Below are 26,819 nucleotides of genomic sequence, written 5' to 3'. Positions count from 1 at the left end.
AACAGAGGGGCATTTAGCACATTCAGAATGTTGTGCAAGCAGCACCTCTGTCTGGTTCCAGTGCATCTGTCACCCCAGGAAGAAATGCCATGCATCCCCCGTCCCCATCAGGCAGTCCCCCCATTCTCTACCCCACCTCTGACAGCCAACACCCTGCTTCCTGTCTCAAGCTGCAAATATTTTTGAGAGTGACGTTCAGAACATTTTTTCCAGTAACTGCTTTGTCTTGCGTTGCTCCTGGATTTTAGGTCACGCTTATGAAGGGTCTGTCACCTCCCCGGCTACAGAGAAATTCACCCATTGTTTCTAGCACTTGCTTCATTTTTCTATTTATTTATTTATTTTTTTGAGTTCCTGTCATGACTCAGTGGTTAACAAACCTGACTAGTGTCCATGAGGATGTGAGTTCAATCCCTGGCTTCGCTCAGTGGGTCAAGGATCCGGTGTTGCCGTGAGCTGTGGTGTAGGTCTCAGATGTGGCTCGGATCTGGCGTTGCTGTGGCTGTGGTGGAGGCTGGCAGCTTGGACCCCTGGCCTGGGAACGTCCACAGGCTGCGGGTGCGGCCCTAAAAAGACAAAAGACCCAAAAAAAATTGTATTTTAATTTTATTAGAGTTGATTTACAATGTTCCGTCCATCTCTGCTGCACAGCAGAGTGACCCGGTCACACGTATACAGACCTTCTGTTTCCCGTGTTACCTTCCAGCGCACGTGACGGGCTCTGTTCTCTGTGACTGTCTCATTTCTCGTACTTGGCCCTTTGACCCGTTTGGAACTTGTCTCGGTGCAGTGGGACGGACAGGTGCCGTCGAGCCTCCTTCCGAGTGCTTGCCGGCCGTCACAATGTTTGCCAACAGGCGCGCATCTCCCACCTCATCAGGGGCTTGGAGCTCCAGCACTGGGTCTGTGCCTGCGCTCGCCTGGCTGCACGCGGCCTGGCGCCCGGCGGGCCCACGACGGACGCAGTGGTCGGGACCTGGATCCCCCTCGCCTCTCCTCTTTTTAAGGGTTTCCCGAGCTGTTTTTGCTCTTCTCTCCCCTCGCACACGAACTCCAGAATAGCCCGTCTAGCTCCAGAGGCGAGAAGACACTCTGGGACCTTCCCAGGCATCGCATCAACTGTACTTGGCAAGAACTGTCCTCTTCATGCCACGTGGAGTCTCCTGGCTGTCCGAGCCCAGGTGCCTTTGAGGCCTCTTCTCCTTCAGTCCTCCTGGCACAAGTTTTCGAATGCCTTGTGTGGTTTTTTTGGCCCACAGCATGTGGACGTCCCGGGCCAGGGATCGAACCTGGGCCACAGCAGTGACCCAAGCCTGTGACAACGCCAGATCTTTAACCTGCTGTGCCACCAGGGAACCCCTAGGCTTCGCGTCTCTTGCTTTGCTGATCCCCGGGACGGCATCTTTTTGTTGCTGTTGGAAACCCTCCTCCACGGAACCTCGGACCCGGAGACTGACCGCTGCTCTAACCCCGCTGCCTTTCGGAGCCTCGGTGGGGCCCAACATCACTTTCCCACGCTGGAAATGTACCACGGGACTGACCCCAGTGACAGCAACCAGGCCAGCGCCACCACCCCTCCTCCCCCGCTCCCTCTGCCGGCTTCCTTCCTTCCCACCAGGAGCGCCCTGGGGTCCGGTCCCGTGGGGCCCTGGGCAGGACGTGACAGAGCAGGCGGGGGAGGAAGCTGAGGCCTGTGGCCTCTGGGGGCACCAGGCCCCGGAGCTGAGGGACGGGGGTGGGGACTACACCTTGTGCATGAAAAGCCTCGGCTTCGGTCGCTTCACCAGGCTGGGCGGGAAGGCCCTACCTGCATCACACACAAAGGGAAACGGGGCTGAGAGAGGCCACCACCCCAGCCCTGTGCGCCTGCGGCCTGTTGGAGGCAGGGGGGCCCCAAGGGGACTGTCCCTGCTTCAGAAAGCAGGGGTGGCTCTGCCAGGGGGACATGGGGGCAGTGTGGAGGGAAAGGCTGCTGGTGTGCACTGGTGCGTACACGTGGGTATGTGTGTGCATGCGCGTGTGGCTGTGTACACAGGTGTGTGCGTGCATGTGTGTGTGCACGGGTGTGTGCAGGTGGGAGTGTCCATGAGGTTGTGCAGGCGTGCTGTCCTGGGATAGGGGAGCCCAGGCTGCCCGCATCAAGGAAGCGCCGGGTTCATCTGTGCCCCGTGTGCCCATGCTGGCCCGCCCGCCCTCTGCCCAGGCCCTGGTGGTCGCAGGACAGGCACAGGGAAGCAGCTGGGGTCCACCCTCCATCGCCACGGAACTTTATTGGGATCGAACACACACACTGTGCTTCTCGGTCACGGGCTTTCTGTTCTAAGGTCCCTGCTGCCGCAGGACCCCGCCGTGCACGGGGCACACGCGCCCTCCATGGTGGATTTGGCAACCGCCTGGCCTCATGCTCTGCACGGTCGCTAAGACCGACCCCACAGCTACTTGGCCTTGGCCAAGCCAGAGTCACCTTCAGGCCAGACATCCGGGCCCCTGCCCACAAGGTCCCAGGCCACCGCGTGCCCTGAGGTGGCTTTCCTAACAGACAGGCGCCGGTGTCAGGTGACAGCTGGGGCCCTGCGCCATTCCTCTGGGGCCTGGGAGGCGACCTTGACACGCTGCTCTAGAGAGCAGTGTGCAGGCAAGGGTTCCAGGGGAGGGGGCAGTGGGGGACCTGTCGGCACCGAAGTCCAGCTCCAGGCCCAGGGAAGCCCCCCACTCCCCGTCCAGAGGGCCTGGGTCTGGGGAGGAGGGGCTCGGGGCGGGGCGTCCAGCTTGGACCCGGGGCTCCGAGGGGCGTCCCGGCTCGGGCAGGGCGCAGCTGCTGGTTTGGGGCCCGCGGCTCATCTCTCCGGCAGCAGCAGGAAGAAGGCAGCCTTCAGGAAGCGGCCGAAGCTGCAGAACGCGGCCACGAGCCAGTGGGAGCGGCGGCCGGGGTCGGCACTGACCACGCACTTGAGAAGGTCCGTCTGCAGGGCGGGGGGACAGTCAGTGTGAGGCTGAGAAGCGGTGGCCCCGGCGCCCTGCCCGCGGGTCAGCCCTTAGGGAAGGTTGTAGCCCAGCAGGAGGCCCAGTTCCCGGCTCACGGAGGGGGGAGGCGCCAGGGGCCACCGGCAGGACACTGAGGCAGGAGGGAAGCCCGCTGGCCCCGCTCCCGGCCGCCAGGGCGGCTACAAACACCCCAGCGTCCTTGTGCGGGCGCCAGGAAAGGACAGGATCCTTGGAGCAGGAGCAGAAGAGGAGCTTTCCAGAAGCCCAACAAGCGGCCCCTCCTTACTTCCTCGTTTCTTTCTAGTTCTGCTAACACACGCAGTGGGACCCTGCGGCCTGACCTTCGGCCACGTGGGGACCAGCCCCAGCCGGGCTCGGGGCAGGAAGGCCGCAGGGCCAGAGGGATGCCCAAGGCGTGTGAGTCATCCCGGAAGCACCACCTCCAGAGGAGACCCAGACCCTGCCCCCGCCCTCCACCCAGGGCCCCACCCTTGGCATTGGGCTGCACTCTGTCCCCTCGGCCAGCGTGCGTCCCACACTTCCGCCCACCACCCACTTCAGAAGAGGAGCGGGCTCTGCTGCAGGTGGCGGGGCAGGAGGCTGGGGGCACGGGGACAGTGGAAGAGCATGACTGACGCCCAACCCCATGAGGGGGCAGCAGGTTTGTCTCCGGCTCAGGAGGTGCCAGGGACAGGCGAGCAGTGGAGTCCTGGACCCGGCAGCCCGGCTCACCCCCCGATCCTGGGTCCCCTCCTCCGACTCCCACACGGCAGGCACCCAGCCATCGCCCCTGCCAGGCCCCCCTGCATCCCACACCCCTCACCCATCCGCCGCGCCTCCGCAGCCAGGTCGCCAGGGTCTTGCGCACAAACTCCCCGAGGCAGTCGACAAGGGCATGGACCATGGCGGGCTGGGCCTGCCGCACGCAGTCCACGGCCAGCCCCGCAGCCACTGAGTAGAGGGACACCACCTTCCCCCACGTGATGCCTGCGGGGAGAGAGACGGATGCTGGTCACATGACAGGGCTGTGCCTTTCTGGGCCATGGCCCTGCCACCCCGCTGATGGCTGGGGTCTGCACCCAAGGGCAGCCACGACCCACGGTGCTCAGTCAGCTGACTGCCTGTGCAAGTCCTGGCCACCACTGGCTGCGGGTCAGTCCTGCCCACCATCACAGCTAGTTCTTGGGCGGAGACTCCACCCCTGCACACCTGTGCACCTGCACACCTGTGCCAGAGCCTCGTGATGACCCTGCCCAGCCCACCATCCGCTGGAGGACACGATGGAACAGAAAGGCAGTCGGGCGGAGGGGGCTGAGAGGGTCGAGGGCGCTAACTGGGCATCAGATGCGAGGAACAGGAAGCAGCTAGGAGACGCACCCGCGCCTGGCTTGTCTGTCCCCTGCACGGCCGAGAGGACAACCGGACGTTTCCCAATAAAGACGCTAAAGCCCTGGGAGGAACGTCCCTCCTGAGCCCCTAAGCTACCGAAGGTAGAACCGAGTCGGAGCTCACCTGGGAGAAGAGACAGACGGCGACATGCGGGGAAGCACACCTGTGACTTGTGTAAACTTCCTTCACATGCAAAGAGATTTTATAAACCAATGAGAAAAAAAGAGAAACCTTCAAAAAGAAACACGAGCACAGAATATGAACAGCCGATTCACAAAGAAAAATATGCAACTACCACACCAGACAGATGAAAATGCTTATCCTCATTTGTCGTCAAAGTGTTCATTCAAACGAGATATGGAGTCTATCAGATTCAAAACTCAAAGTGGCGGAGTTCCCGTCCTGGCTCAGTGGAAACGAATCTGACTAGTATCCTTGAGGAAGCAGGTTCAATCCCCGGCCTCACCCAGTGGGTGAAGGATCCCATGTCGCTGTGGCTGTGGCGTAGGCCAGGGGCTACAGCTCTGATTTGACCCATAGCCTGGGAACCTCCATATGCCACAGGCGCAGCCCTAAAAAGACAAAAAAAAACCTACAAAAACCTCAAAGTGGCAACGCGAGGATCCAGGTAAGCCTGCAGCCTCCTAACTGCATGGCAAAGACAGGTGCAGGGACCCTGGCAACACAAGGCACACGGGCCCAGCGACAGTCCTTGAAGGGCGGTGCCTGTAGACGCTGAGCACACAGACCGCAAGCGCCCTTCAACCCACGTGCACACCGCAGCCAGAGCCGCGGGTTACAGCAGCCCGAGTCAGTGCGAATCGACACCTGCCGTGAGGATTCAGCCGTGACAAAACCAACCCACGGTGACTGGAAAAGCAATTGTGGTCGATCCTACAGCGGAGCCTGGCCCCAGAGAGGGTGGAGCACGGACAGGCCGCTGGACCTCGGAACCTCACACTCAGTAACAGCAGCCGCCTCCGCAGACTGCACGCATCGTCCGAGCCCGTTCACGTGAGCGTCCAGAGCTGCCAGATCCACGGAGACAGCAAGCAGACCTGGGGTCGCCCGGAGCTGGGGACAGCTTAACGGGCATGGGTGTTCTCCTCAGTGACAAAAACCCAGAGAGGCGGTGGCTGCACAATGTTGCAGACGTGCTAAATGCCGCCAAATCGCACACTTCACTGTATCTGAACCTCCCCTCAATGAAAGAAAATTTAACACATCCCCCCGCCTCCGACGTTCAGGCCGTGTCCCTCCCCTACTTAGAACGCTCCTATTACTGTCAGTTCCCTTCTCTTTCAAAATAAATCCAAGTCTGAGGCCCTCGAGCCGGCCCCCGGCCTCGCTGCTCCTGCACCCAGGGCGCTGCTCCAGGTCCCGCCAAGTGCCCTTCAGGCGTGAGGGAGGCGGGTCCCGGTGACGGGCCCTCACGCCACGCTCCCCTTTTCCAGCCGCCGTGGGGCACTGGCCCAGGGGGTGGGCTCTGTGCTGCTCACGGCTGTGCCCGTGGCACCCACAGGCTCGCCACCCAGCTGGTCCCCAGGCCCACCAGGGGCAGGTGCACCGTGGGCTGGGGGCGCGAGGAGCACGAGGCGGTCCTGAGGACCTGCCATGAGATGGGAGGAAGCCAGCAGGCGCCGTGGCCCCGCGTGGAGAGGTGAGCTGTGCGACAGCCCTGCTCCAGCTGGAGTGGAGCACTGGTCTGGAAGGTGCCAGCAGGGTGGTCTCGGGGGCGGGCCGGGGGCTCAGGCAAGGCCTCTTTTCCTTGGCTCTGTGTTCTGCATGTTTCATGGAGACACAGTTTCACCACCGCGAGTCCACTGTTTCCAGCGAGAGCCGGGGTTTCCAGCAAGCTGACCCTGTCCTACAGCCAGCTTGGTTTTCACAGCCCGGGTCACGGTGCCCCCAACCTCTGGCCCACCTCGTCACCAGGGATTTACCTGCTCTGGACACAGCACCGGAGGGCTCAGCCACACAGGAAGGGCCACTCTGTGTCTGCACTTTCTCTTAGCAAAACACTTCCAGGGCTCCCCCTGCCCCGCGTGGCGCCTGGCGGCACCTCGTTCCCTCCTCTGGCTGAATGACATTCCTCCGAGTGGACGGACCACGCGCGACGGGACCCCCATCGGGATTCGCACATCCGGGTCGTGGGCCGGGTCGGCTGCGACGGATGCGCGGCTCCGAACGCCGGAGCGCAGGCCTTCCCTTCTCCCGGGTTAGGCCCGAGGAGCCAACTGCCGGGTCCCGCCGCGACTCGTCAGCCGAGCCCTCCGAGAGGCTGGTGCGGATGCTCTTCACACCCACGGCTTGGCTCCCGCCGCCCGGGGCGCCAGGTGGGACCCCGCTGCGGTTCGAGGGAGTGAGTCTCCCCTGACAACTGATCGGCTGAGCAACTTTCCGCATCGCACTGGCCATTCTCGCGTCTTCCTCGAGCAGAGGTCTAGTCAGATCCTTTGCTCGCTTTTAAACGACATTGTCTTTTAGTTTTAGTGCTGATTTCTAAGGGTTCTTTGTGTATTTTCTGATCTTTCTGCTATAAAATGTTTTGCTCTTGTAATAAGAAGGAAAAAGCGAAAATACCTGCCAACTTTGTTTTTCCACTGAAGGGAGCTGAGAAGTCTCTCCAGCCAAAAGCAGCCTCCCCCTTCAAGGGAGGCCACCCCCGAGCCCTGCACTGTGGCCCTTGAGCTGCCCACACCACAGCCAAGCAGGGAGGGGCCGGACAGGAGGCAGGGGGAGGAAGGTCCAGCCTGGGGCCAGCTGCAGGGCCCGGCTGCCAGGAGAGGCTGCGGGCAGAGAGGGCAGGCCAGTGGGCACCTGAGGGCTGGAGCTGGACTAGTGGCAGAGGGTCCAGGGTCGCTGAAGCCTGGGACAGACAAGGCATGGAGGGGAGACCTGGGGGGACCAGAAGCAGGGGTGGGGGCAGCCACAGCTGGTCACGGGAAGGTCTGAGAGCCGGTCAGTAGCAGAAGGCAGTGGGACCGCAACCCTACACTCCCTGGAGTCTGCTCCTGCCCCCTTTCGGGTGACTGTGAGGTCCAGAGAGTTTAAGAAGCCACAGGCAGGTCACATAGCCCATGAGGCAGGGGGCACCCCAAAGCACCAGGGGGCAGGTGGGGTGTGGAGGCTGTCACGGGTGGTGGGGGCACCTGGGTGAGCTAGAGATTCCTGAACACAGAAGTGTGTCCTGCTCCAGTTTCCAACGAAAATCACGAGATTTAAACTCAACTCTCTACAAGTGAAAAAAGCCGCCCGTGCCCTGTGCCCATTCATGGCGACAGGCCTCCTCCCCACCGCCCCCAGCCCTGCCCCAGGCCCTGCCTCGGCCCAGAAACCGCAGCACCTCTGGCCTGTCCTGCACTGAGCAAGCTGGGCGGGCGGGTTTGGGGCCTTTGTCCCAGCCCCCGCCCTCTGTCCCCTGCCCACACACCCCGATTCTGGGGCCCGGCCCCCCTCCCTGCTCAGTCCCAACCAGCAGCCGTCCAGAGCCGCCTTCTCGGCAGTGACCCTTCCTTTTAAAGCCAGCCCTCGGCTCGTAAACCAGCCGCCAGTGCGCCAGCCCGGAGACAGATGCGGGCGGCCACCCACGCGTCCAGCTTCAGGCCAGGCCAGGGACCAGGAGGCCAGCCGCGACCCGCCTGTCTCTCGGGCCCCGCTCACTGCCTCCCCCACCAGCGCCCCAAGGGCTGCCGAACCCCCGGAGCCCCAGGCCCGGGCCAGGACAGTCAGACGCTCCGGGGGAGCCCGTGCCCCTGCCCCCGGGTGTTCCCGCTGGAGGTCAGTGCTGACCGGTGTGGCCTGCGGGGCTGGGTCCTGCATCTCCGCCCCACTGGCCACAACCCAGGGAGGCCCCCCCTGGGGAGAGGCTGGGGGCCTCAGCCCGATGCCTCCTTTCTTCTGGGGTGGGGGGGGTCTCCACAGACCTGCTGCCTCTTCAGCCCCACCCCCAGCCCCCAGGCCCTGCTCTGCTGTTTGAGGAAAGGAGAAGGGGGTGCCAAGACCCATGCTGGTCCTGGTCGGGGCAGACACCCTGCTGCCCGGGGCCCCTCCCCGAAGCCCCAGAACTCTCTGGCGCTGGGGTCCCCGAGCTCCCTCTCCTGGGGGCTAGGCCCAGCCCCCCGTTCGTCACAGAGACCCCTGGCCGGGCAGTGCGGGGCGGTGCTGGGGAAGCACCTGTGGGACGGGCGGATGGGACAGGCACTGCACTGTGGCTGAGGCTTTGGGCCTCCGGACGGCCGGCAGCACCGGGCACCTGCGACGTACCAGGACACAGGAGTGAGGGGGACACGCAGAGCATGGGGTGTCACAAGGTCACAGGTGGGGAGATGGGGTCTGTGGGCCACCAGGAGCCCAGGAGGTCCCCAGGAGGGGATATGGGAACAAGAAGGGTTTGGGGGGATGAGTCCTGGATTCTTGGAGGAGCCTGGAGGTGGGTGTGCAGAAGGAACAGGACAGCAGGAGCTGAACCCCAGGGGAGGGCACGGGGACAGGGCGGGGGCAGGGAGGTGGCAGGAGCAGATCTTCTCCTAGGGCATAGATGAAGGCTCTAGGAAGTTCACAGGTGACCGTGGGCCAGCCAGGCGAGACACGTGTGTCACTGTTCCCCAAAGACGTCCCTGTGAGCCGCTCCACCAGTCTTGTCTGTTTGTCTTTTTCGGCCACACCCACGGCACACCAAAGTTCCCAGGCTAGGGGTCTAATCGGAGCTGCAGCTGCCCGTCTATACCACAGCCACAGCAGCACAGGATCCGAGCCATATCTGTGACCTCTAACAGCTCACGGCAACGCCACATCTTCACCCCACTGAGCGAGACCAGGGACTGAACCCGAGTCCTCGTGGATACTAGTTGGGTTTGTTACCGCTAAGCCACAGTGGGAACTCCAGGGACTCCCACTGGTGGATAAGCCTCAGCTGACGTGGGGCTGTTCAGCAACTTGCCTCTGACCAACAGCCTCCAGCACAGCGACGGTGTGACTTCTTACGTCACAAGAGTCTAGCAGTGCCCACCCAGGCTGCTTGGCACCTGGTACCACACTGCGAGAAGCCCAAACCCCATGGACCACGCGCAAGACATGTGCAGGGAGTTCCTGTCCTGACGCAGTGGAAAAGAATCCCACTAGGAACCATGAGGTTGTGGGTTTGATCCATGGCCTTGCCCAGTGGGTTCAGGATCCAGTGTTGCCATGAGCTGTGGCGTAGGTCGCAGACACAGCTCGGTTCCGGCATGGCTGTGGCTGTGGTGCAGGTCGGCAGCTGCAGCTGCGATCGGACTCCTAGCCTGGGAACCTCCACATGCCATGCGTGCAGCCCTAAAAAAAAAAAAAAAGACAAAAGAAAAAAAAAAAAAAAAAAACGTGCAGGACAGCCCGGCCTGACTCCAGCCCAGAGCCAGCACCAACTGGCTGCCAGGGCCACGCACCCCAGCCGGGATTTCAGGTCACTGCGGCCCTGGCTAATGCCTGGCCAGAACTGCACGAGAGGCCCATGCCAGCTGCCCAACTGGGGAGGCACCATCTGTCACTGATCAAGTCCCAGTTCTGGGCTGGTGTGTCCCACGGGAGGACACCATGCTGAGCCCCCTGAGCCCACCAGCGCTGCAGCCCCCGCCCTGCCCCACAGACCCTGGGCGTGCCGGCGCTGTGGGCACCTGGGCGTGGTACACAGGCCTACCTGCAGAGAAGATCTGGGCCGCCACGGCGAGGAAGGCGTCGGTCACCACGGTCTCGGACTGCAGGGAGAGGTTCAGCTGGCGGGCCACGTTGCGATAGACACTGGGCCGAATCAGCTCCAGCTCGTCCGCTATGCGGTCACATGGGCGCGTCAGAGGTGGTCCCCTCACAGCTGGGGCCCTGTCCCATACGGACCCAGCCTGATCCCTGACCCCCGAACCTCTCACTCCACTGACACCACCCCCACGCCCCTGGGGACGAGAGCAGAAAGCTGCAGTGGACACCCCTGATCTGCCTCTGGGGCCTGCCCCTTCTGACAAGCCAGCCGCCCCCAATCCTGCTCCGGGCAGAGCTGGCTGGGCTGGTGGGGCGGGAATCCCAGCCATGCCTGATCGGTGACTCACAGCCCACAGCAAGCTGCCCGGGCGGGCAGGCGACAGTCTGATGGGCAGGCGGCCAGAGCCCAACACATGGGCAGGGCCTGTGCCAGCAACCCCATACAGGTGCCAACAATCCCACACAAGTAGGGAGCCCAGCGGCTGCCTCAGAGGGGGTCCCCACTCGGGCCCCAGAACCATTCTGTGAACCGGGGAGTGGAGCCACAGCCTGGGGCCGCTGGCGCCGCCCAGGGTCAAGCTGGGCCCCCAGTGCCAAGCAGGGGCATCCGGGTGGGGCGGCCACTCTTGGCAAAGCCCATCTGTGCACGTGCTCGATGCAGTGCCCCCACAGCCACGTGCAGGAATTCTGCTCAGCCCTGGTCCCCTGGCCCAGCGGGGCTCCGCCAAAGCAAACAGGGAAGTGCTTCCGACTGGAGGTCCCAGGGATCCGGGCGCCGCGGCACCCCTGGGGCCAGCTGCACTCCATCTAACTAACTAAGATCTGGAAGCAGAGCAGGGCTGAGGCAGGGCTGGGGAGGTGGCATGGAACTTCTCAGGGCTGGCCTGACCGTTCCCACACACCGATGCCCGGGTCTCCTGGGGACTGGCCCCGAGAGGCTGCTCACGGGACCACCCCAGGGCCTCTTCCTGTTTCCACTGCTCTAGGAGCTGGGCGTCTGCTGACAAGGGGCCGGGGGGCAGCACCAGGCCACACAGGGGCTCACACTGAGCAGCTGCGAGGGCAGGGCAGAGGCGGCGGACGAGAGGTGAATGCTCTGGGGGTCCAACCCTCTCCCTCCCGGCCCCCTTAGCCATCTGGCCCCGACGGAGCCCCAGCGAGGCCAGACTCTGGGGAAGGGCTGTGAAGAGGCAGCCAGGAGACGACATTCTCCAGGGCCCTCGAGAACGCGCCCCCCACGTGCCCACAGCTGGACCCGTGCTGACTCACGGGAGTCCAGGCTCCACACCTTTGGCTGATCGCCCAAACCCCACTTGCTTTCAGTACTAGAGATCCCCCCACCCCCCGAGGCCTGGGCGGGTTACCACCCTCCTGGGGGCCCTTTGCAATGGCCCCTACAGCATCTGTGTGTCTCCCCAACACACTCCTAGGCAGGCCAAGTCTACACAGCCCTGCTCCCAGGTCCCCACAACACAGGAACAAGCAGACACCCGTACGGGCCTGAGAAGAGGCAAGCACCCTCTTTCACGGGGGGGGGGGGCTCCCCCAACCTGGGTCCTGGGACAGTCTCGCCCCACAGTCCACCTGGAGAGCCACTCAGTCAGGGCTCCATCCAGGAGGCCACCCCCCAAGGTGCACACTTTCGGCGTGGAAGCATCGCACACCAGGGTCCAAGGTGGGTGGCGAGGAGGACTGGCTGAGTCAGCTGGGCTGTCCCTCCCTCCCTGGGGTCCTTGGGGGAGATGGAGACAGTTACTGGGTTGCATGTGAGTCCAGAATCAAGGGCCCCCCTCGTCTACACGACCAGCCATCTAGGTGGGATTTTGGCTCCCCAGCCGCCGGGTGGGTTCAGCTCTCCTAAATTTCCTCCAAACCGAGAGAAAAGAGCGAGGCAGGGCAGCCCTTCAGCCAGTCGCTGTAAGGACCTATTTTCCAACACAAACATCAGGACACGTGGTCTGGCAAAGGATTTTTGTGCCCCGCTGAGTACAAGGGTCACTGTGGAAGTTCGGCCACCAAAACAGGATTCTTCACGGAGCTTTCTATCCTGTACCGCCAGGGTGCCTGCAACCTGGGCTGAGCAGGCCAACTCGGGGAGGTCTGTGGCGGGTGCGCAGGCCAGCCTGAGGGGGCCTGAGGATACCTGCCTTGTGCTCTAGATTATTCCAGGCGCGGGGCCAGCCCTTCTCTGCCCCCGAGGCTGGCAGGGCCGGGGCCTGGCGCGGTCACCGGGTGGGCGGGCCGGTGGAGGGCCTGCTGCACCCCGAGGCGCAGCTGGCCCTGCCCCGCCAACCAGCTCGAGAGGGGCGGCCTGGGGTCCCCCGCCCCCGCACTCACCCAGACGCAGCAGCACCGCGCACACCTCGGCCAGACGGCCGCCGGGGGCGGGCGCGGCGCGCTCGGGCGCGTTCCAGGCGAGGCCGGCGCGCAGCAGCCGCGCGTGCACGAACTCCCGGCCGAGGGCCTTGGCCTGGGCCACCAGCTCCTTGTCGGTGGGCGAGCGGTCAAAGGCGTCCATGATCTCGGCGGCGAAGACCGAGGAGCGCCTCAGCACTTCCATGGCGGGGACGCGGGCGGGGGGCGCCGCACCTGCGGACACACAGCGCTCAGACGCGCCCGCCGCGCCGCCGCGCCGCCCCGCCGCCCCGCCGCCCCGCCGCCCCGCCGCCCCGCCGCCCCGTTCCGGCCCGGAGGGCGGAGGCGAAGGCCCGCCGCGCGAGGAGGGTGGGCAGCGGCGCGCCGGGCCGGGGCGCACAGGGAGCCGGGCAGCGCGCGGCCCTGGGGAGGGCTGCGGCCAACTGCGGGGAAGCGTTCCTGTTTGCGCCGCAAATCTTTAAAAGCACGGGGTCGCGTTCTCCTAGATCCGAGCTCAATCACACGATCCCCGCGGCTGCCAGGGCTCGGAAGGACCCCGGGGAAATGGCGATTCGCTCTGGGGCCGCAGCGCCCGCGCTGGAAGACCAGTGCGCTGGCGACGGCGGAGTGGGCGGGGGGCGCAGCCCATCGTGCTCCCAACGGGCGGCAGCGGGAACCCTAGGCCGCCCCGCGTCCCACGCCACCCACCTCACCCACCTTTGCGCCTCGCCGTCCTGGATGGTTGTCCCCGGCCTCGCCGTTCCCATGGCGCGGCCCGCCCTGCTCAGCTCTCCCGCCGCATGTCGCGGGCGCAGGGGCCGGGGAGGAGTGCTGGCTTCAGGATGTGCTGGCCGCCGTCTCCGCCGATCTGGATCCTTCCATTCAAACCGGCGAGTACGCGCGCCCCGCCCCGGCGCCCGCCCTGTACACGCCTGAGCCGGCTGGAGCGCGGAGTGCGCGGGGCCTCGGGGGCTCCGGCGGCGTCGTCGGGGGCGAGGGGAGCGCAGGCGGCCCAGCGCAACTTTCCGCCGGCGAGAGGCGAGGCTTGGGGCTTTGCCTTCTAAGGGAAAGGCAACCCTGGGGCGGAGCCGCGGCCAGAGCTTCCCCCGCCGCCTCCCGGCTTAAGGACGGCCGAGCGAGTTCCCGGTATGCACTCAAGAAGGGCCACGGGCCCAGTGATTAGGACCCAGCTTTGGCGCCAGCCGCCTGGGTTCACAGGGGGCTCCATTATCGCACTGATTCGCGGAGGTTCCTTTATCGACTGCGTACTGTATTCCAGGTCTGACCCAGGGCTGGCTGCTGTGGGTGGATACTCGGATTTGCATTGTATTGAAGACACTGCAAATATCTTCTGCAACTCTGGGGTTTGCTGCTGCTTATATTGAGCTGCAGTTTTCTCCATGAAGTCCGATTGCAGTCTTCTTTCTTACGGTTGGTGTTTTTTCATCAGACTATCCTGCCCTGTTTTCCTTTCCCATTCACATTTAGCGCTGTGATGGATCGCAGGTTGATTCTTGTGAATGCTTTGTAGGGTCAGAGCTCGTTTCTTCCAAGTGGATGAAGGTCCAGGAGCCCTGCGACTGTTGTCTGAAAGCGCCGTCATTTTTCCGGTGAGTTGGAGAAGAGGCCACGTCATCAATCAAGTGGCTCTGTGAGGATCTGTTGGGCACCCTTTTTCATCCCTCCGCTCTGTTTCCCTCTCCTTAAACCCACATCACACGGTTCAAATTACAGGATGAACCAACTCGCCCTCATTCACGGGTACACAACACTTCACTCAATCGCTGTTGAGTACATGCTCTTTCCATGTACAAGTAGGATGTTAATCAAAATAGGCCATATCCTGGACCATAAAGCCAACAAATCTCAAAAGATTGAAATCATACAAGTATGTCCTCTCTGAATTAAAGTAAATTAAACTAAAACTCAACAATAGGAAAACTATCAGAAAGCCTCCAAATACTGAGAAGTTAAACATCACACTTCTTGTTGTTTTTTTTTTGTTTTGTTTTGTTTTTTAGGGTCACACCTGTGACATATGGAAGTTCCCAGGCTAGGGGTCCAATGGGAGCTGCAGCTGCCGGCCTGCACCACAGCTCATGGCAGCGCCGGATCCTTTAACCCACTGAGCAAGGCCAGGGGTCAAAACCGCATCCTCATGGATACGAGTCATGGTCTTAATTCACTGAGCCACGCTGAGGACTCCAACATCACACTTTCAAACAATAAGTAGTGGAGCTCCCGTGGTGGCGCAGTGGTTAACGAATCCGACTAGGAACCATGAGGTTGCGGGTTCAGTCCCTGCCCTTGCTCAGTGGGTTAAGGATCCGGCGTTGCCGTGAGCTGTGGTGTAGGTCGCAGACGCGGCTCGGATCCCGCGTTGCTGTGGCTCTGGCGTAGGTCAGTGGCTACAGCTCCGATTCAACCCCTAGCCTGGGAACCTCCATATGCCGCGAGAGCGGCCCAAGAAAAGGCAAAAAGACAAAAAAAAAAAAAAAAAAAATCAAACAATAAGTAGTAAATCAGGAGGGAAGTTGTAAAATATTTTGAAGTGAGCAATAGTGAAAATCAGACATATCAAAGTCGGAAGTTCCCTGGCCAGAGGTCAAATCCAATCAACAGCTGCGGCATCGTGGGATCTTTAACCCACTTCACTGGGCTGGGGATTGAACCCTTGCCTCTGCAGTGACCAGAGCTGCTGCAGTTGGAGTCTTTTTTTTCTTTCTTTCTTTCCTTTTTTTTTTTTTTTTTTTTTTTTTGCTTTTTAGGGCCGCACCTGCAGCATATGGAAATTCCCAGGCTAGGGGTCAGATTGGATCTGCAGCTGCCTGTCTACACCACAGCCACAACAACAAAGGATCTGAGCTGCGTCTCTGACGTACACCACAGCTCAGCCCGATCTTTAACACACTGAGCGGGGCCAGGGATCAAACCCGCACCCTCCTGAATATTGGTCAGATTCATTTCTGCCTCACCACGACGGGAAATCCTGCAGTCAGATTCTTAATCTACTGCACCACAGCGGGAACTCTGGGTTTTCTGTATTTTGTCAGCGGAAGTATGGAGGCTCAGAATGGGAAAGGGACTTCCCAGGAGTCACAGCGAGGCCGAGTCCCCGTCCCAGTTCCCAGAGTGTGCATGGACTTTCCCCCAGTCCCCCGGGCCCTGACTGTCTGCCTCTGCAACATTCGCTCTCTGCCTGCCCTGCTCTTGACCCCACTGGTCCCTGTGTCGTTGGTGAGGAGCCTCAGTGCTGACACCAGCCCAATCGGGCTTGAGCCTGGGGAGACTGGTGATGTATGTGACTAAAAAGTCCAGGGAGACATCTACTGGTTTCAGGCATGGCTGGATCCAGGAGTCTCTTTCCATCCGGCGTCTGTCTTGCTCCTTCATGATGGCTTCACCCTGAGACAGGCTGTCCCTGAGTGATTGCAGAAGTTGCCTAAAGGTCCCTGTCTACGCCCTACAAATCCAGTCTTCCCAGGGAGCTCCTGGGGATGCCCTGGGGCCAGCAGCTTCTATCACGTGCTCTCAACCAGCTTGGCTGGGCGTGGGAAGGTGCAAAGCTGTTGTTACATCCCTGGCTCTGGATGGGTACAGGGCCTTGTCAGTTCCCCAGACTTCGTGGATGAAGGCGGGGCTCATAAGGCCCTTTTGGGTGACCAGGGGGAGGATCCTGGTTTCCATAAAGATCAGCTGAGTCCGTCGTGTGGGTCACAGTTTGGGGGGCAGAGGGGTAGGTAACCCAGGGACCGAAGATTCAGACAGTGTGTGGCAATACCTACCTCAGACATGGCTGCACATGGCCACGCAGAGGGACAGGCACAAAAGGGCATGTCCCCTCCCCCGGGGCCAAACGCCCAGGGCCCCCCAAACACCGTCTATGGCGCCTCCAGAGCTTATGCGGGTCTCTTCCCCAGCCTGGCCCTGGCGGGGACCAAACAGCCAGAGTGGACGGGTGTGGATGGTGGGGCTGGACGTGCAGGGCTCACTTGAGGCCTCCGGGCCACAGGCCGGGCTGTGTGTCCCGGCAAGGGTCTGGTGGGAGGCTGGCCTCCTGAGCGGGCCTCCCACCGTCTTGTGAGCCACTTGCACGGTTAATGAGCAGTCGCCAGGCTCCTGTGTCTGGGGAGTCGCAGGCGGGGCAGACCTTCACCGCAGCCTCTCCTTTCTCCAGAGGGAGTCACTTCTGCCACCACCAACCCCACCTGCTCCAGCCCACCCTGTGCTCTGGGATGGAGTGTCCTTTCAAAACCAACCCAGTACATCCATGCACGGCCCCCACACTGCGTCACCCTCCAAGTGAAGCCAGCGCCACTCCTCTCCCTGCCTGCTCTTAGGGCTCTGGCCACACCTCGCACTGCAAATCATCCGAGTAGGCAAACACTCTGAGCCTGGGGGCCTTTGCACTGGCCCTGCCTCCTCCCTGGATCTTCACAGCTCTGCTCAGAGCCCCCGCCCGCCCCGCCTCTCCCTCCACCGGCACCAAAATCTTCCCACTCCTGCTGTGCAAAGCAGGTCCCCCCTGGGGTGGCCAAGGATGAGGTGGCCCAGGAGGGCGGAGCCTGCAAGAGGGGTGACACCCGTGCCCCTCGCTCCCCCAGGTCTGCCTTCCCAGAGGCCCAAACCATCGAGGCCAGTCGGGGTCGGCATATGAGGCTGTCCATGGGTCCTGCTCGGTCCAGCCTCAGGCCCCTCTGCTCCTCCTTCTCAGGCTCCCTGTTCCGTCCCAGTCTGGCCACTCAGTGGGTCCTCGAATCATTTGCCTTGGACGGGAGCAGGGGGGAGTGTTATAAGCAGCAGAAAAACCAGCCCTGGCGGCTCTGGCGGGACTGGAGCTTATGTGCTCAGCCTCCTGCAAGGAGGTCGGAGCCTCCAGAAAAGACAGGGGAGGGAACTGGCCTGGCTTCAGGGCGGTTCCACGCGTGGCCGCTGGTGGCTGAAGCCATGGGGAGACAAGATCCAGACCAAAGCGTAGGGCGCCCTTGATCCCTGCAGACTTTGAAGAGCCCCAGAGGCCGGTCCAAAAAGGGCTCCAGTGGCCTCGGTGGGCTTAGTTGGCCTTGGGGAGGTTGGGGCCAGTGCAGATCAGAGCGCCTGAGGGAGTCCCGGAGGTGACACCAGGGCTGCCGTGGGCTGGCTCCTGGGGTCTCCCCTCAGGGACTAAGGGGTGCACAGGGACCCCAGTTCCCATGCAGCTCCCGGCCAGGTTGAGGTCCCACATGTGCCCCTCGCTGCCCCTTCAGGAGAGCTGTGGGCAGGGGCTGGGCCCCTGGGGTGGGGGCCCCGCTCCCAAAAGCTGCCTGGGGGGTGTCGGTGGCCCCTGCTCTGCTGACACGGCAGTAGCAGGGGATGACCAGACGGGGCTCGGGGGACAGAGGCCGCACCCAGGCTTTGGGGCGCTGAGTCCCGTTCTCCCAGAGCGCTCCTTGGACCAGCCCCTCCCAGGTACTTTCACCAGGAGCTCATCCTTCCCGGCGCATCGGAGCCCAGGCCAGAAGGGTTTTTGCGAAACTACCTGGGAGCCCACATGACCAGAGGGCAGCGCAGCCAGGGGAGGGGTCGCCGGCCGGCCTTCAGCCCCCTCACATGTCCCCGGTGTCACCGGACCAGCCACATCCCGCCTCCTGCCCTGGCGGCACCCGAGTTTACAGACGAGAGAGTGTTGGATGTCCACCTGACAGGTGAACGTGACACCGCCTGGGCTCATCATGACGTGCGACACGTGAACGTGATATGAACTCGCGGGTCTGCCGGTTGCCGGTGGGCTCCGTGCCGCAACGTCCGTGGCCGTGGTTTGCTCGTTTGGCCGAGCTGCCTCTTCTCACTGGATGGGACACATGCTTCCCACGCAAGGGCGATGCTGTGTCTTGGACGTTAGGGCCCCGCGGCTCCTGCCCCCGCGGCTCCCGCCCCGCCCCTGCTGGCCTCTTTGAACCGGCTACCCCAGCTTTGTTCCTGACCGGTGTGCTTTTCAAAATCCATTTCTGTGAACGCTCAAAAGATTTTCATTTCTTTTTTCTTCCCCAAATAGGCCTGGCAGTTGGTCCAGCTTTTCCCGCTGAAGAGGCCTGAGCTTTTCCAGGACTTTAAACTCGACGCTGAAGCTGGTCTGAGTCCGTGTGTCCAGATCCCCCCTTGACCTCAACCCCTCACACTCCCAATTACTTGGCGTAGGTATTGGCACCTGGCACAGTCATTTCCACTTTTATGCAATTTTTGTGCATTATTATTTTAATAAAAATTATGCATGTCTATGATTTAAAGAATCCAGTGCTGGGTAGTGGCTCGGCAGAAACGAATCCGACTAGTATCCATGAGGATGTGGGTTTGATCCCTGGCCTTGCCCAGTGAGTTAACGATTGTGGTCCAGCACCTGCAGCTCCAGTTCAACCCCCTAGCCCAGGAATTTCCATGTGCCACAGATGAGGCCCTAGAAAGCAAAAAAAAAAAAAAAAAAAAAAAAAAAAAGTCCAGCGCCTCTTGGGAATTTTCCATGGAAAGCAGCTGTCCCCGGTCTGCCTCCCAGCCCTGCCCCCAAGTGACTCTGCTCTCAGGGCTGCTGCGTTCCTCCTGGCCAAGGCCACGTCCTGTGGCTGAGGAAGAAGCCCCCAGCCCCACACTCCTTGCCGGACCCTCTCTTTCTGTCTCACATTCCCAGATCCTTCATTCCATCAGACTGGCGCAGCTTTCTGCTCTCTGTGACGGGTGTGTTGTCATGCCCACGGTTCAAATTTCCCAGTGAGGTGCTTCAGCGCCCACCCCCAGGAGCAGCACACCTGCATGCACGAACCTGGGGCTAACTTGCTTCAGGAGCTCTCCCAGGTGCAGATACCCTCATCCCACAGCCCCGCGCTCCGCAGGCCTCCGTGGGGCAACGACCATGCAGTTGGGCCAGCCCATCCTGTTAAAGACACGCAGGCAGTTGTGCTCTTTCTCGATGGAGCTGGGAGACGACGGCCCCACCTTCCTCTCCAGTGGCCTCCTTCCTCCCTCCTTCCTTCTCCCGCCCGCCCCACATCTTGACCTTGACCACAGCTGTGTGACTGGCCTCCCCGCTGAGCCCAGAAGCTGCACTTCCCGCCAGAGCTGATGGCTGCACCCGGGTGCCAGGAGCCAACGTCTTTATGCCTGCAAATACTTACCCATCGTTGTTTCCAGAGGTGTTTGTCGTGATCACCCGGAGGCCCCCCGCCCCATCTTCCAGCCGCCTCCGCAGGGCCCAGCTGGGTGAGGAGAGCTCCTTCATTCTCCCTTCTGGCTGTTCTATCGGCTTCCGATGCCTTTCTCGGCCTTGATTGCGGCCCTAATGGAGTCCTCTGGTCTCTGTTTAATGGACACATTTCTCTTCTCTCTGGGGATTGCGATTTTTGAATTGTATTGGGCAACAGGTGGCTCACAGTGTTGCCTTCATTTCAGGGGATGGCAGGGAGGGTCAGCCACACCCACACCTGTCCGTTCTTTTCCAGACTCTTTCCTGAGGCTTGGGACTTTAAGGGGCTTTGGGGTGGCTGGCGCCCCCATGCTTCTCGCTCTGTCCTCAGTTTTCAAAGCACCCTGTACGACCTGGTCCTTCCCTTTGGGGTGGGGGTGGCATTCCCGGCTGGCCTTCCCTGTGGACAAGATGGCCCAGCCGTTCCTTGCGGGGTCTGAGCAGAGCCTCTTTTTTTGCCGTCCCTGAACGGTGGTCCTCTTCCTGCGCAGGTTCCTAAGGTCTTCTGCTCGGGGTGGGACGGGCTCCCGGGCTGGCCAGTGGCACCTGGAGCAGAGTGCAGGAAAGGGGCCAGAACCCACAGATCAGGAGGTGGCACCTCCTTTACCCCTCGTCCAGGCCTCACTGTCCCTCACGTTCCCAGGGCTCATTTTGTCCCGGGGGCCTGGCTGCAGGAGGCAGGGAAGGTCAGGCCCCTCACAGCAGCCCAGCCCCACTGTGCATCACGGCCCCTGCAGCGAGTATGTGGTGTTATGTCATCGTCACAGCATCCATGTTCCTGGGATGGTCCCCAGACAACTGGCCAGGCCACCTGACTTGCCTCGATGCGTGAGCAGGGCGGCGAGGGCCTCATGGGAGCAGAGGCTTGAAGGCCAGTGCATCTGTGCCGCCTTGCACCCCAGGACAGCTCTGCTCCCCCGCCACCCGGCTCCTGGCATGAAGCCACATGTGGGCAGTGTGGCGGAGCCTCAGGGAACTGGGGAGACTCCATGACTGCCTGAGAGAGAAACCCTGGCTGCCAGGAGCTGCTCCGATTGCAGGGCTGTTTGTTACCAAGCGTGACCGGCTGGGCCGCTGCTGACAGGCACCACCCTCCCCTCCCGGGTCCACCCTTCATCCACTGTTCTCATGTCCAGTTCTCCTTGTTCTCGTGGGTTCTGTCTGCTTTGAAGATCCCTTCATTGTCATTCTGGAGGGACTGGGTGAGGGGGACACCGCCGATAAACTGTTTTCACCCAGGTGCCGCAGTGACCTGTGCTTCTCACTTCACAGCCGACACTCGTGCAGACTTTATGGGTGTCCCCGATGTCCCCGTGGCCGTGAACTGTGCCCTTGCATCTGTTCTCTTTCCGAGCAGGCTCGGGCGGCAACCTCCTGAATCCCTGTGTTTGAAGATGCCTTTGACTCCATCTCGGGCTGGAGAGACGGATGCATCGTCCACAGTCCTCATACTCAAGGCGCAGCATCCACCTGGCTTCCCCCCGGGACCCTCCCTCCCCTCCTCCGCCCCTTCCTTTGATCCTTCGCTCCTTGCATGCGGCTGCCACCCAGAGAACCACAACCTCTGCGCTGGCTCAGCACAGCAGGCATCTGTTCAGAGTTCGCGTGTGGGAGGTGGTGCCCGCTGACACTGCAGGGGTGGACCTGTCTATATGCGCTCCTCTGGGCCGCTGCCTCGGCTGGCAGCTGCCTCACTCCACTGTCACCCACCTCTCACACAGCCCTCCTGGGTCTCCTCGTTTCACGGTCCCCCCGCATGCCCTCGTTTCACGGTCCCTCCATCCTCCATGTCCCTTCATCGCATGGCCCCTCCGTGTCCCCTCTTCTGATAAGGACACTGCCACTGGACTTAGGACTCCAGTCTGACCTCGTCCTAACTCAATCACATTTGCCAAGTCCTATTTGCAAATAAAGTCATGTTTAGGATAAACAGATGTCAGGTTTAGGACTTCCACACGCTTGCGGGGACACCATCCAATCCACGGCACCCCTCTCCGTTCTTAGGATTTGTCTTTATCTTTTGGGTTCTGAAATGCTGCTATGAAACGTCCAGTCATGGAGTTCCCATCGTGGCGCAGCTGAAACGAATCCAACTAGGAACCATGAGGTTGTAGGTTTGATCCCTGGCCTTGCTCAGTGGGTTAAGGACCCGGCACTGCCATGAGCTGTGCTGCAGGCTGGTGGCAAAAGTTCTGATTGGACCCCTAGCCTGGGAACCTCCATATGCCGCAGGTGTGGTGCTAAAAAGCAAAACAAAAACAAAAACGAGAGAAACGTCCAGTCAAAATTTTGTTGCCCCTTCTGACCTGAAAACCTACATTTCTCAATTTGGGGGAAGGTTTCCCCAGTGTGTGTGGTCTGGGTGCCCGTGTCTTTGTGTGTTGTCTGTCTGTCCATCCGCCTGCACGTGGTTCCTCCGCTCCCCCCGTTCCCCGCTGCACCCCCTTCCCTGCCCCCACCCCATTTCCTGGAAGGACAGTGGGGGGCCCTGTGTCCACATGCTGTCCCTCTGTCCGTGCCCCTGCGCGTGCTCCCCCCCAGTCTCCTGGAAGGACAGTAGGAGGGGCCTCCCCCCCACGTCTTGTACAGGCCACGAGCTTGTGAGCTGATGGACGGTGCCGTTTCCATCATGTTTGCTGGGTCCATGGTCCCCAGCCAGAGACACAATTCCTTTCTGCCCTCCCCCACGCCCAGACACCAGCCTTATTGCAGCCGTCCTGCCCCCTGGGGGTGGGGGGGCTGCTCCATCGGTTGTATTTGCCAGGCTGGGGGCGGGGGTCTTTTCCCGGTCAAGCGGGTGCTTCCTGCCCTGCTGGGCCTCCTTCCAGTGAGCCATGTGTTCCCGACAACCAACCCCCAGAGACCTGCAATTCGCCGCTTCTCTGCGGCCACAGGGATGGGCAGACGTGACCGAACCGAGGGTCTGAAGGTGGGGAGCTCACCTGGGATTGCCCAGGGGGCCCAGGGTCATCGCGACGGTCCTAACAGGGAGAAAGGAGAGCCAGGGGTGCGCGGGGAGCGCGGGAGCCTCGAGAAGAGCTGAATGGGGAGGTGCTGTGCTGCTGGCAGGGGGGGCGGGGTGCAAACCCGGGGTGCCGGTGCTTCCAGAAGAAAGGGCCCCGATGACACCTTCTAAAGCCCCCAGCCCCACCTCGGTCTGGGGTGACTGCAGCCCCAGGAAAGACACGTGCGGGCGTCCTCACCCCGAGTTTGGATGGCCTCTCGCCGCCCCGGGTTCTGCAGCTGCCCTGCTGGGCCCGGGAACCTCGTCGCAAAACCAATACGTGTTCCTCTGAGCAACTCGGGAAAGCATAGGGAAAACCTGAGGCATTCGCACGAGTCACCCTCCGTGGTCGAAGTCTGGGTGTGCGTCTGTCCAACCACAGAGGAGGGAGGACGGGCCGAGGGCCGGGCCGGGCAGGAACCCGAGCTGTTTCCCTGGGTTTTGAAGTTTGTGTGTTTTCACCATTGAGCTAAATCCTGCGTCTCTGATCATTCTCTTGGCCTCGATGCCCGGAAGCAGACTTGCCGGGTCTGCATCCGGCCGTGTTACGGGGAGAGCCTTGTCCCTGGGGGCCCCCAGCCCCAGGACCTGAGCTGGAACAGGGCCGCCGACTTGGCTGGAGCCCGATGCAATGCAGCCTCTGCCCAGGGAGACAGTTGACAGCGCAGGAGCTGGCTGGGAGGCAGTGGCCCTTACGGGGACCCTGGGGGCAGCCGGCTCCACTAGACTGGGCTCAATTGTAGCCGAGTCTTAGAAGGCAGAGACTGCTGTGCGAGGCTGGAGGTGGCCCAGGCCTGGGGGACGACTGCAGGGATGGCGCCAGGATGTGGCTGCCCTTGGCCCCTCATCCCGCGGATGTGCAGGGGGCCTGCCTGGGCGAGTGTCCTGGGTTTGCTGAAGGAGGAGTGACAGAGCCCTTCAGCCACAGGGCAAACCCCGCAGGCCCCAACGTGCCAGACATGGTGCCCCACGCTGGCCAGCAAGGAGCTCACGTGGGCCATTCTGGCAGGGAGGCCAGGCTGCCACACTGCAGTGGACACCTGGCACAGGCTCCCTGGCCCTTGGAGAGGCGGATGCTCCCCCAGACGGCACAGGTCCCTGGGAAGGGCCAGCTGAGGCCTGGGGGGCGGGGGGATAGGGACTGGAACTCCTGAGCCGGCAGGGAAGGCCTGCACTGGGGCCCCTGTCCCAGAGCCGGGACCTGAGGCTGCTGTGAGCGCTGAGGACCTAAGGACAGGCCGTGAGTGGCAGTGGGCACAGGGCGAAGCCCAGCCCTGGGTTACCAAGGCCTCTGGAGTAGCCCCGTGCCCTGGGCCTCCAGGGCTTGAGGCCTGCCCCAGTCCAAGCTCCAGAGAGAGCAGCTGGGGGAGGGGGCCCTCAGGGCACCCAGGGGGCAGGTCTCTGCCTGCCTGCCCACCGTCCAGCTAGGGTGGGGAGGGCGTCCGGGAGGTGGGCAGGGGCCTCTCTCCTGGAGAGGGTCAGGGGCGGGACAGAGCCCATGGAGGAGGGGAGGCCTGCGGGGGTAGAGGGAGGTGGCCTGTGGTTCGGGTCACTGCTGGGGGCGGGGCGACGGCCACATCCCTTCCTGTCGAGGATTCAGTGAGGGGGAGGGGGCCCAGGCAGCAGCACAGTGGGGGCCCCGGAAGGCGGCTCCTCCCTGGCCCCTCCCGCCGAGCAGCCGTGGGAGAGGGTCCTTACCCACCTCCACCCTGGTCTGGAGGCAGCAGCCCGGCCCCCACCCTCACCGAGCCCACGACCCATGGACGGCTTTCCTCTCGCCTGTAGTAAGCGGTTAACCATGGGTGCGGACCTGCCAGTCAGGTGTCCACAGGGTGGGGACAGCCGTCATGTCCCGTGTCCTAGGCTCCTGAAGCCGTGGCCCCCAAGGTGTCTGGAGGCCGTTGACCGCAGGTGCAACAGGGGAGCATGAAGATTGAGTTGGGGTCCAGGGCTCACCTGCCCAGGGGTGGCCCAAGGTCCCCAGCCTGCGGCCCCCTGTCTGCTGGGGTGGCCCAGGGAGAGGTCCGGGTTAGGGAGAGGTCCGGGTCCTGGGCCACCCCAGCAGACAGGGGCTGGCCCCGACAGGGATGGCCTTTTGCCGCCTCTGGAGATGCTGAAGTTTTCTGACGGAGTCCCTCTGTCTCCTCTTCCTGAGCTCCGGAGGCCTCCTCCGCGCAAATATGGTATTTTGAAACACTCTGCATTGTTCTGAGATTTCAAAGTCGCGGCCAGCAGCCAAAGACAACATACTTTTCTGGCTGTAACAGTGAATCCTGGTCACTAAAGCATACTTGGAAAATCAGAAAAGCATGTTATGAAGAAAACCCTTAGAGCTGCATCGCTGTGCAGCGATCAGGCCCATTGCCCTCAGCTGAAAATAATGAGCACGTCTGAGCAAACCGAGGAGGCGGCTCTGAACCCCAGCTCTCACTCCTCCTGTCGCCCGTGTCCAGAACCCCTCCTTCCTAACAGCTGTGGGAACCTCCAGCCGTAACTGGACTCCCCCCTGCCCCCGCAGGTGCCCGGGAAACCCCGTCCTTCTCAGACTCCCACTCCTTCTGCTTTGAGGGTGGGAAGGCCAAGGTCTGCCTGGGGTTGGACTTGAACCTGCAGACGGACAAGATACCTTGACGCAGAAGAGAAAGCCTGGTGCCCTCTGACCTTTGCAGACCCAGCCCCAGCGCCCCAGGGCTCGTGTGGTTTCCAGACAGTTCACACTCAGCTGGGGCTTCCTTCACACACGCCCTGAAGGAGGGGCTGGTCCACACAGGCCAGAGAGGACCTGGGCTCATGGAGGGCGCATGGGCCCTGCACAGACCTGGCCGGGGGACAGCAGGGGTCAAAGTGTGCGTGTCAGGCTGCAGCCCCGGTGCCAGAGGTGCCTGCAGGGCCTGGGCTGAGCAGGTGCTGGCTGGTGGGCCAGCAGGTCCTCTGTCCCGAAGCGCTCGGCACCTGGGTTCTGTCCTGCCCCCGAGCCCAGGGGCCACTCGGCAGGACACCCGAGATGGGCAGCCCCCGGGCCCGGGGACCCCTGCCGAAGGTGTCACCCCTCCCCCACACCTGCTCTCTGTCCTCTGCTCCTGGCAACAGGCTCCCCTTTGCTACCCTCTCCATCCATGAGGCTTAGGGTCAAGGCCAGCGGGTGCCCCTGTCTGATGGATCACCTTGGGGGTGGCTCAGCCGTCCACACCTCCTCCCGTCACTGCCTTGGAAGAGGCCAGAGGGCCAAGTTCAGCCCAAGGAGGTGGGGCCAGGCTGTGCCCACCCGCTGCCCACCCAGTGTGGCCTCTGCCCCCTCACCGCCCACTCAGCGTGAGGGCACCGCCACCTGGTGGGTCCTGGAGGTTGGAGATGTCTCTCAGCCACCCACTCCCAGGGGCAGGCTGCCCCCCTGCTGGCCCCCCACTTTCCGGCAGATCACAGATCACCCCCAGCATGGAGGCGCCTCAGGTGGGCACCTCACCCCAACCCCAGGCCCCGGACAGGCCCCAGCAGAATTCCGACCCCAGCACCTGGGTGACCCCCCGACGGATCCTTAGGGCCAAGCAGAGCTCGGCAGGCCAGGAAGCGGGACAGGGCCAGACAAAACTTGCGCCTCCCTGGGCCTCTGGGCCCCGCGTCACCCAAGCCCCGGTGGCAGAGGAGCCCCCTCCCCGGGGGTGGGCACCGAGCAGCTGCCCCCAGGACCCTCCCCAACACATGGCCTTCGAGGGGCGGAGAAAGGCCCCGGCCAGAGGGCTTTCCCACCCGAACACGCAGAACGCCTCAGCCGGCGACCCTCTCGCCCCCGCGTGGAGGCAGCCGGTGCCGAGCCGCGCCTGGGCCCACGCCCCGTTGTGCTCCGACCCGGCCACCAGCACCGCGGCCCGTGGAGACAAATGCCAGGGCTGCGGCACCTGTGTCCTTCCTCACCTCGGGCCTGGAGACCTGGATGGGCGCCCCGCAGGCCCCTGGAAGCAGGGGAGATGCCCTCGTCCACAGCGTCTTTCAGCCGCCGCCCCCACTGCCCCACTGTTTGCCAGATCTGCTTTTCTTTGCTTCTGCGTTTCTAGCAAGTTCCTCTAAAACATCATGGGCCGAAGCGTGTCCCCCTAAATTCACATGTTGACCCCCAGTGTGGCGGCATTTGGACTTGGGGTTTGG

The 26,819-nt window shown here is 62.4% G+C and overlaps 1 protein-coding gene and 1 long non-coding RNA gene across 3 annotated transcripts; one reads left to right on the top strand and one right to left on the bottom strand.

Annotated features, from left to right (window-relative positions):
* Nucleotides 1-593: 593 nt before the first annotated feature.
* On the bottom strand, nt 594-13,486 carry BOK (BCL2 family apoptosis regulator BOK). Its single transcript, XM_021076030.2, has 5 exons — nt 13,177-13,486; nt 12,442-12,693; nt 10,049-10,177; nt 3,809-3,972; nt 594-2,963 (listed from the first exon to the last, which is right to left on the bottom strand). The coding sequence occupies exons 2-5, from the start codon at nt 12,662-12,664 to the stop codon at nt 2,838-2,840; spliced, it is 642 nt and encodes a 213-aa protein (XP_020931689.1). The 5' UTR covers nt 12,665-12,693; nt 13,177-13,486; the 3' UTR covers nt 594-2,837.
* On the top strand, nt 12,101-18,719 carry LOC102164681 (uncharacterized). Of its 2 annotated transcripts, none has more exons than XR_002339393.2 (4): nt 12,101-12,202; nt 13,739-13,890; nt 13,991-14,069; nt 18,494-18,719. It is a non-coding gene; the product is annotated as an uncharacterized LOC102164681 (long non-coding RNA). The 2 variants fall into 2 exon arrangements; XR_001304724.3 differs by lacking the exon at nt 12,101-12,202 and adding an exon at nt 13,419-13,605.
* The last annotated feature ends 8,100 nt before the right edge of the window (nt 18,720-26,819 follow it).

The sequence above is a fragment of the Sus scrofa genome, chromosome 15 (assembly GCF_054392235.1).
Source record: "Sus scrofa isolate SSC_HxYL_T2T_F1_AM1 chromosome 15, Sscrofa_HxYL_maternal_Yorkshire_Landrace_v2.0, whole genome shotgun sequence".
Taxonomy (NCBI): Eukaryota; Metazoa; Chordata; class Mammalia; order Artiodactyla; family Suidae; genus Sus; species Sus scrofa.
This window is presented reverse-complemented; position numbering and strand designations above follow the sequence as displayed.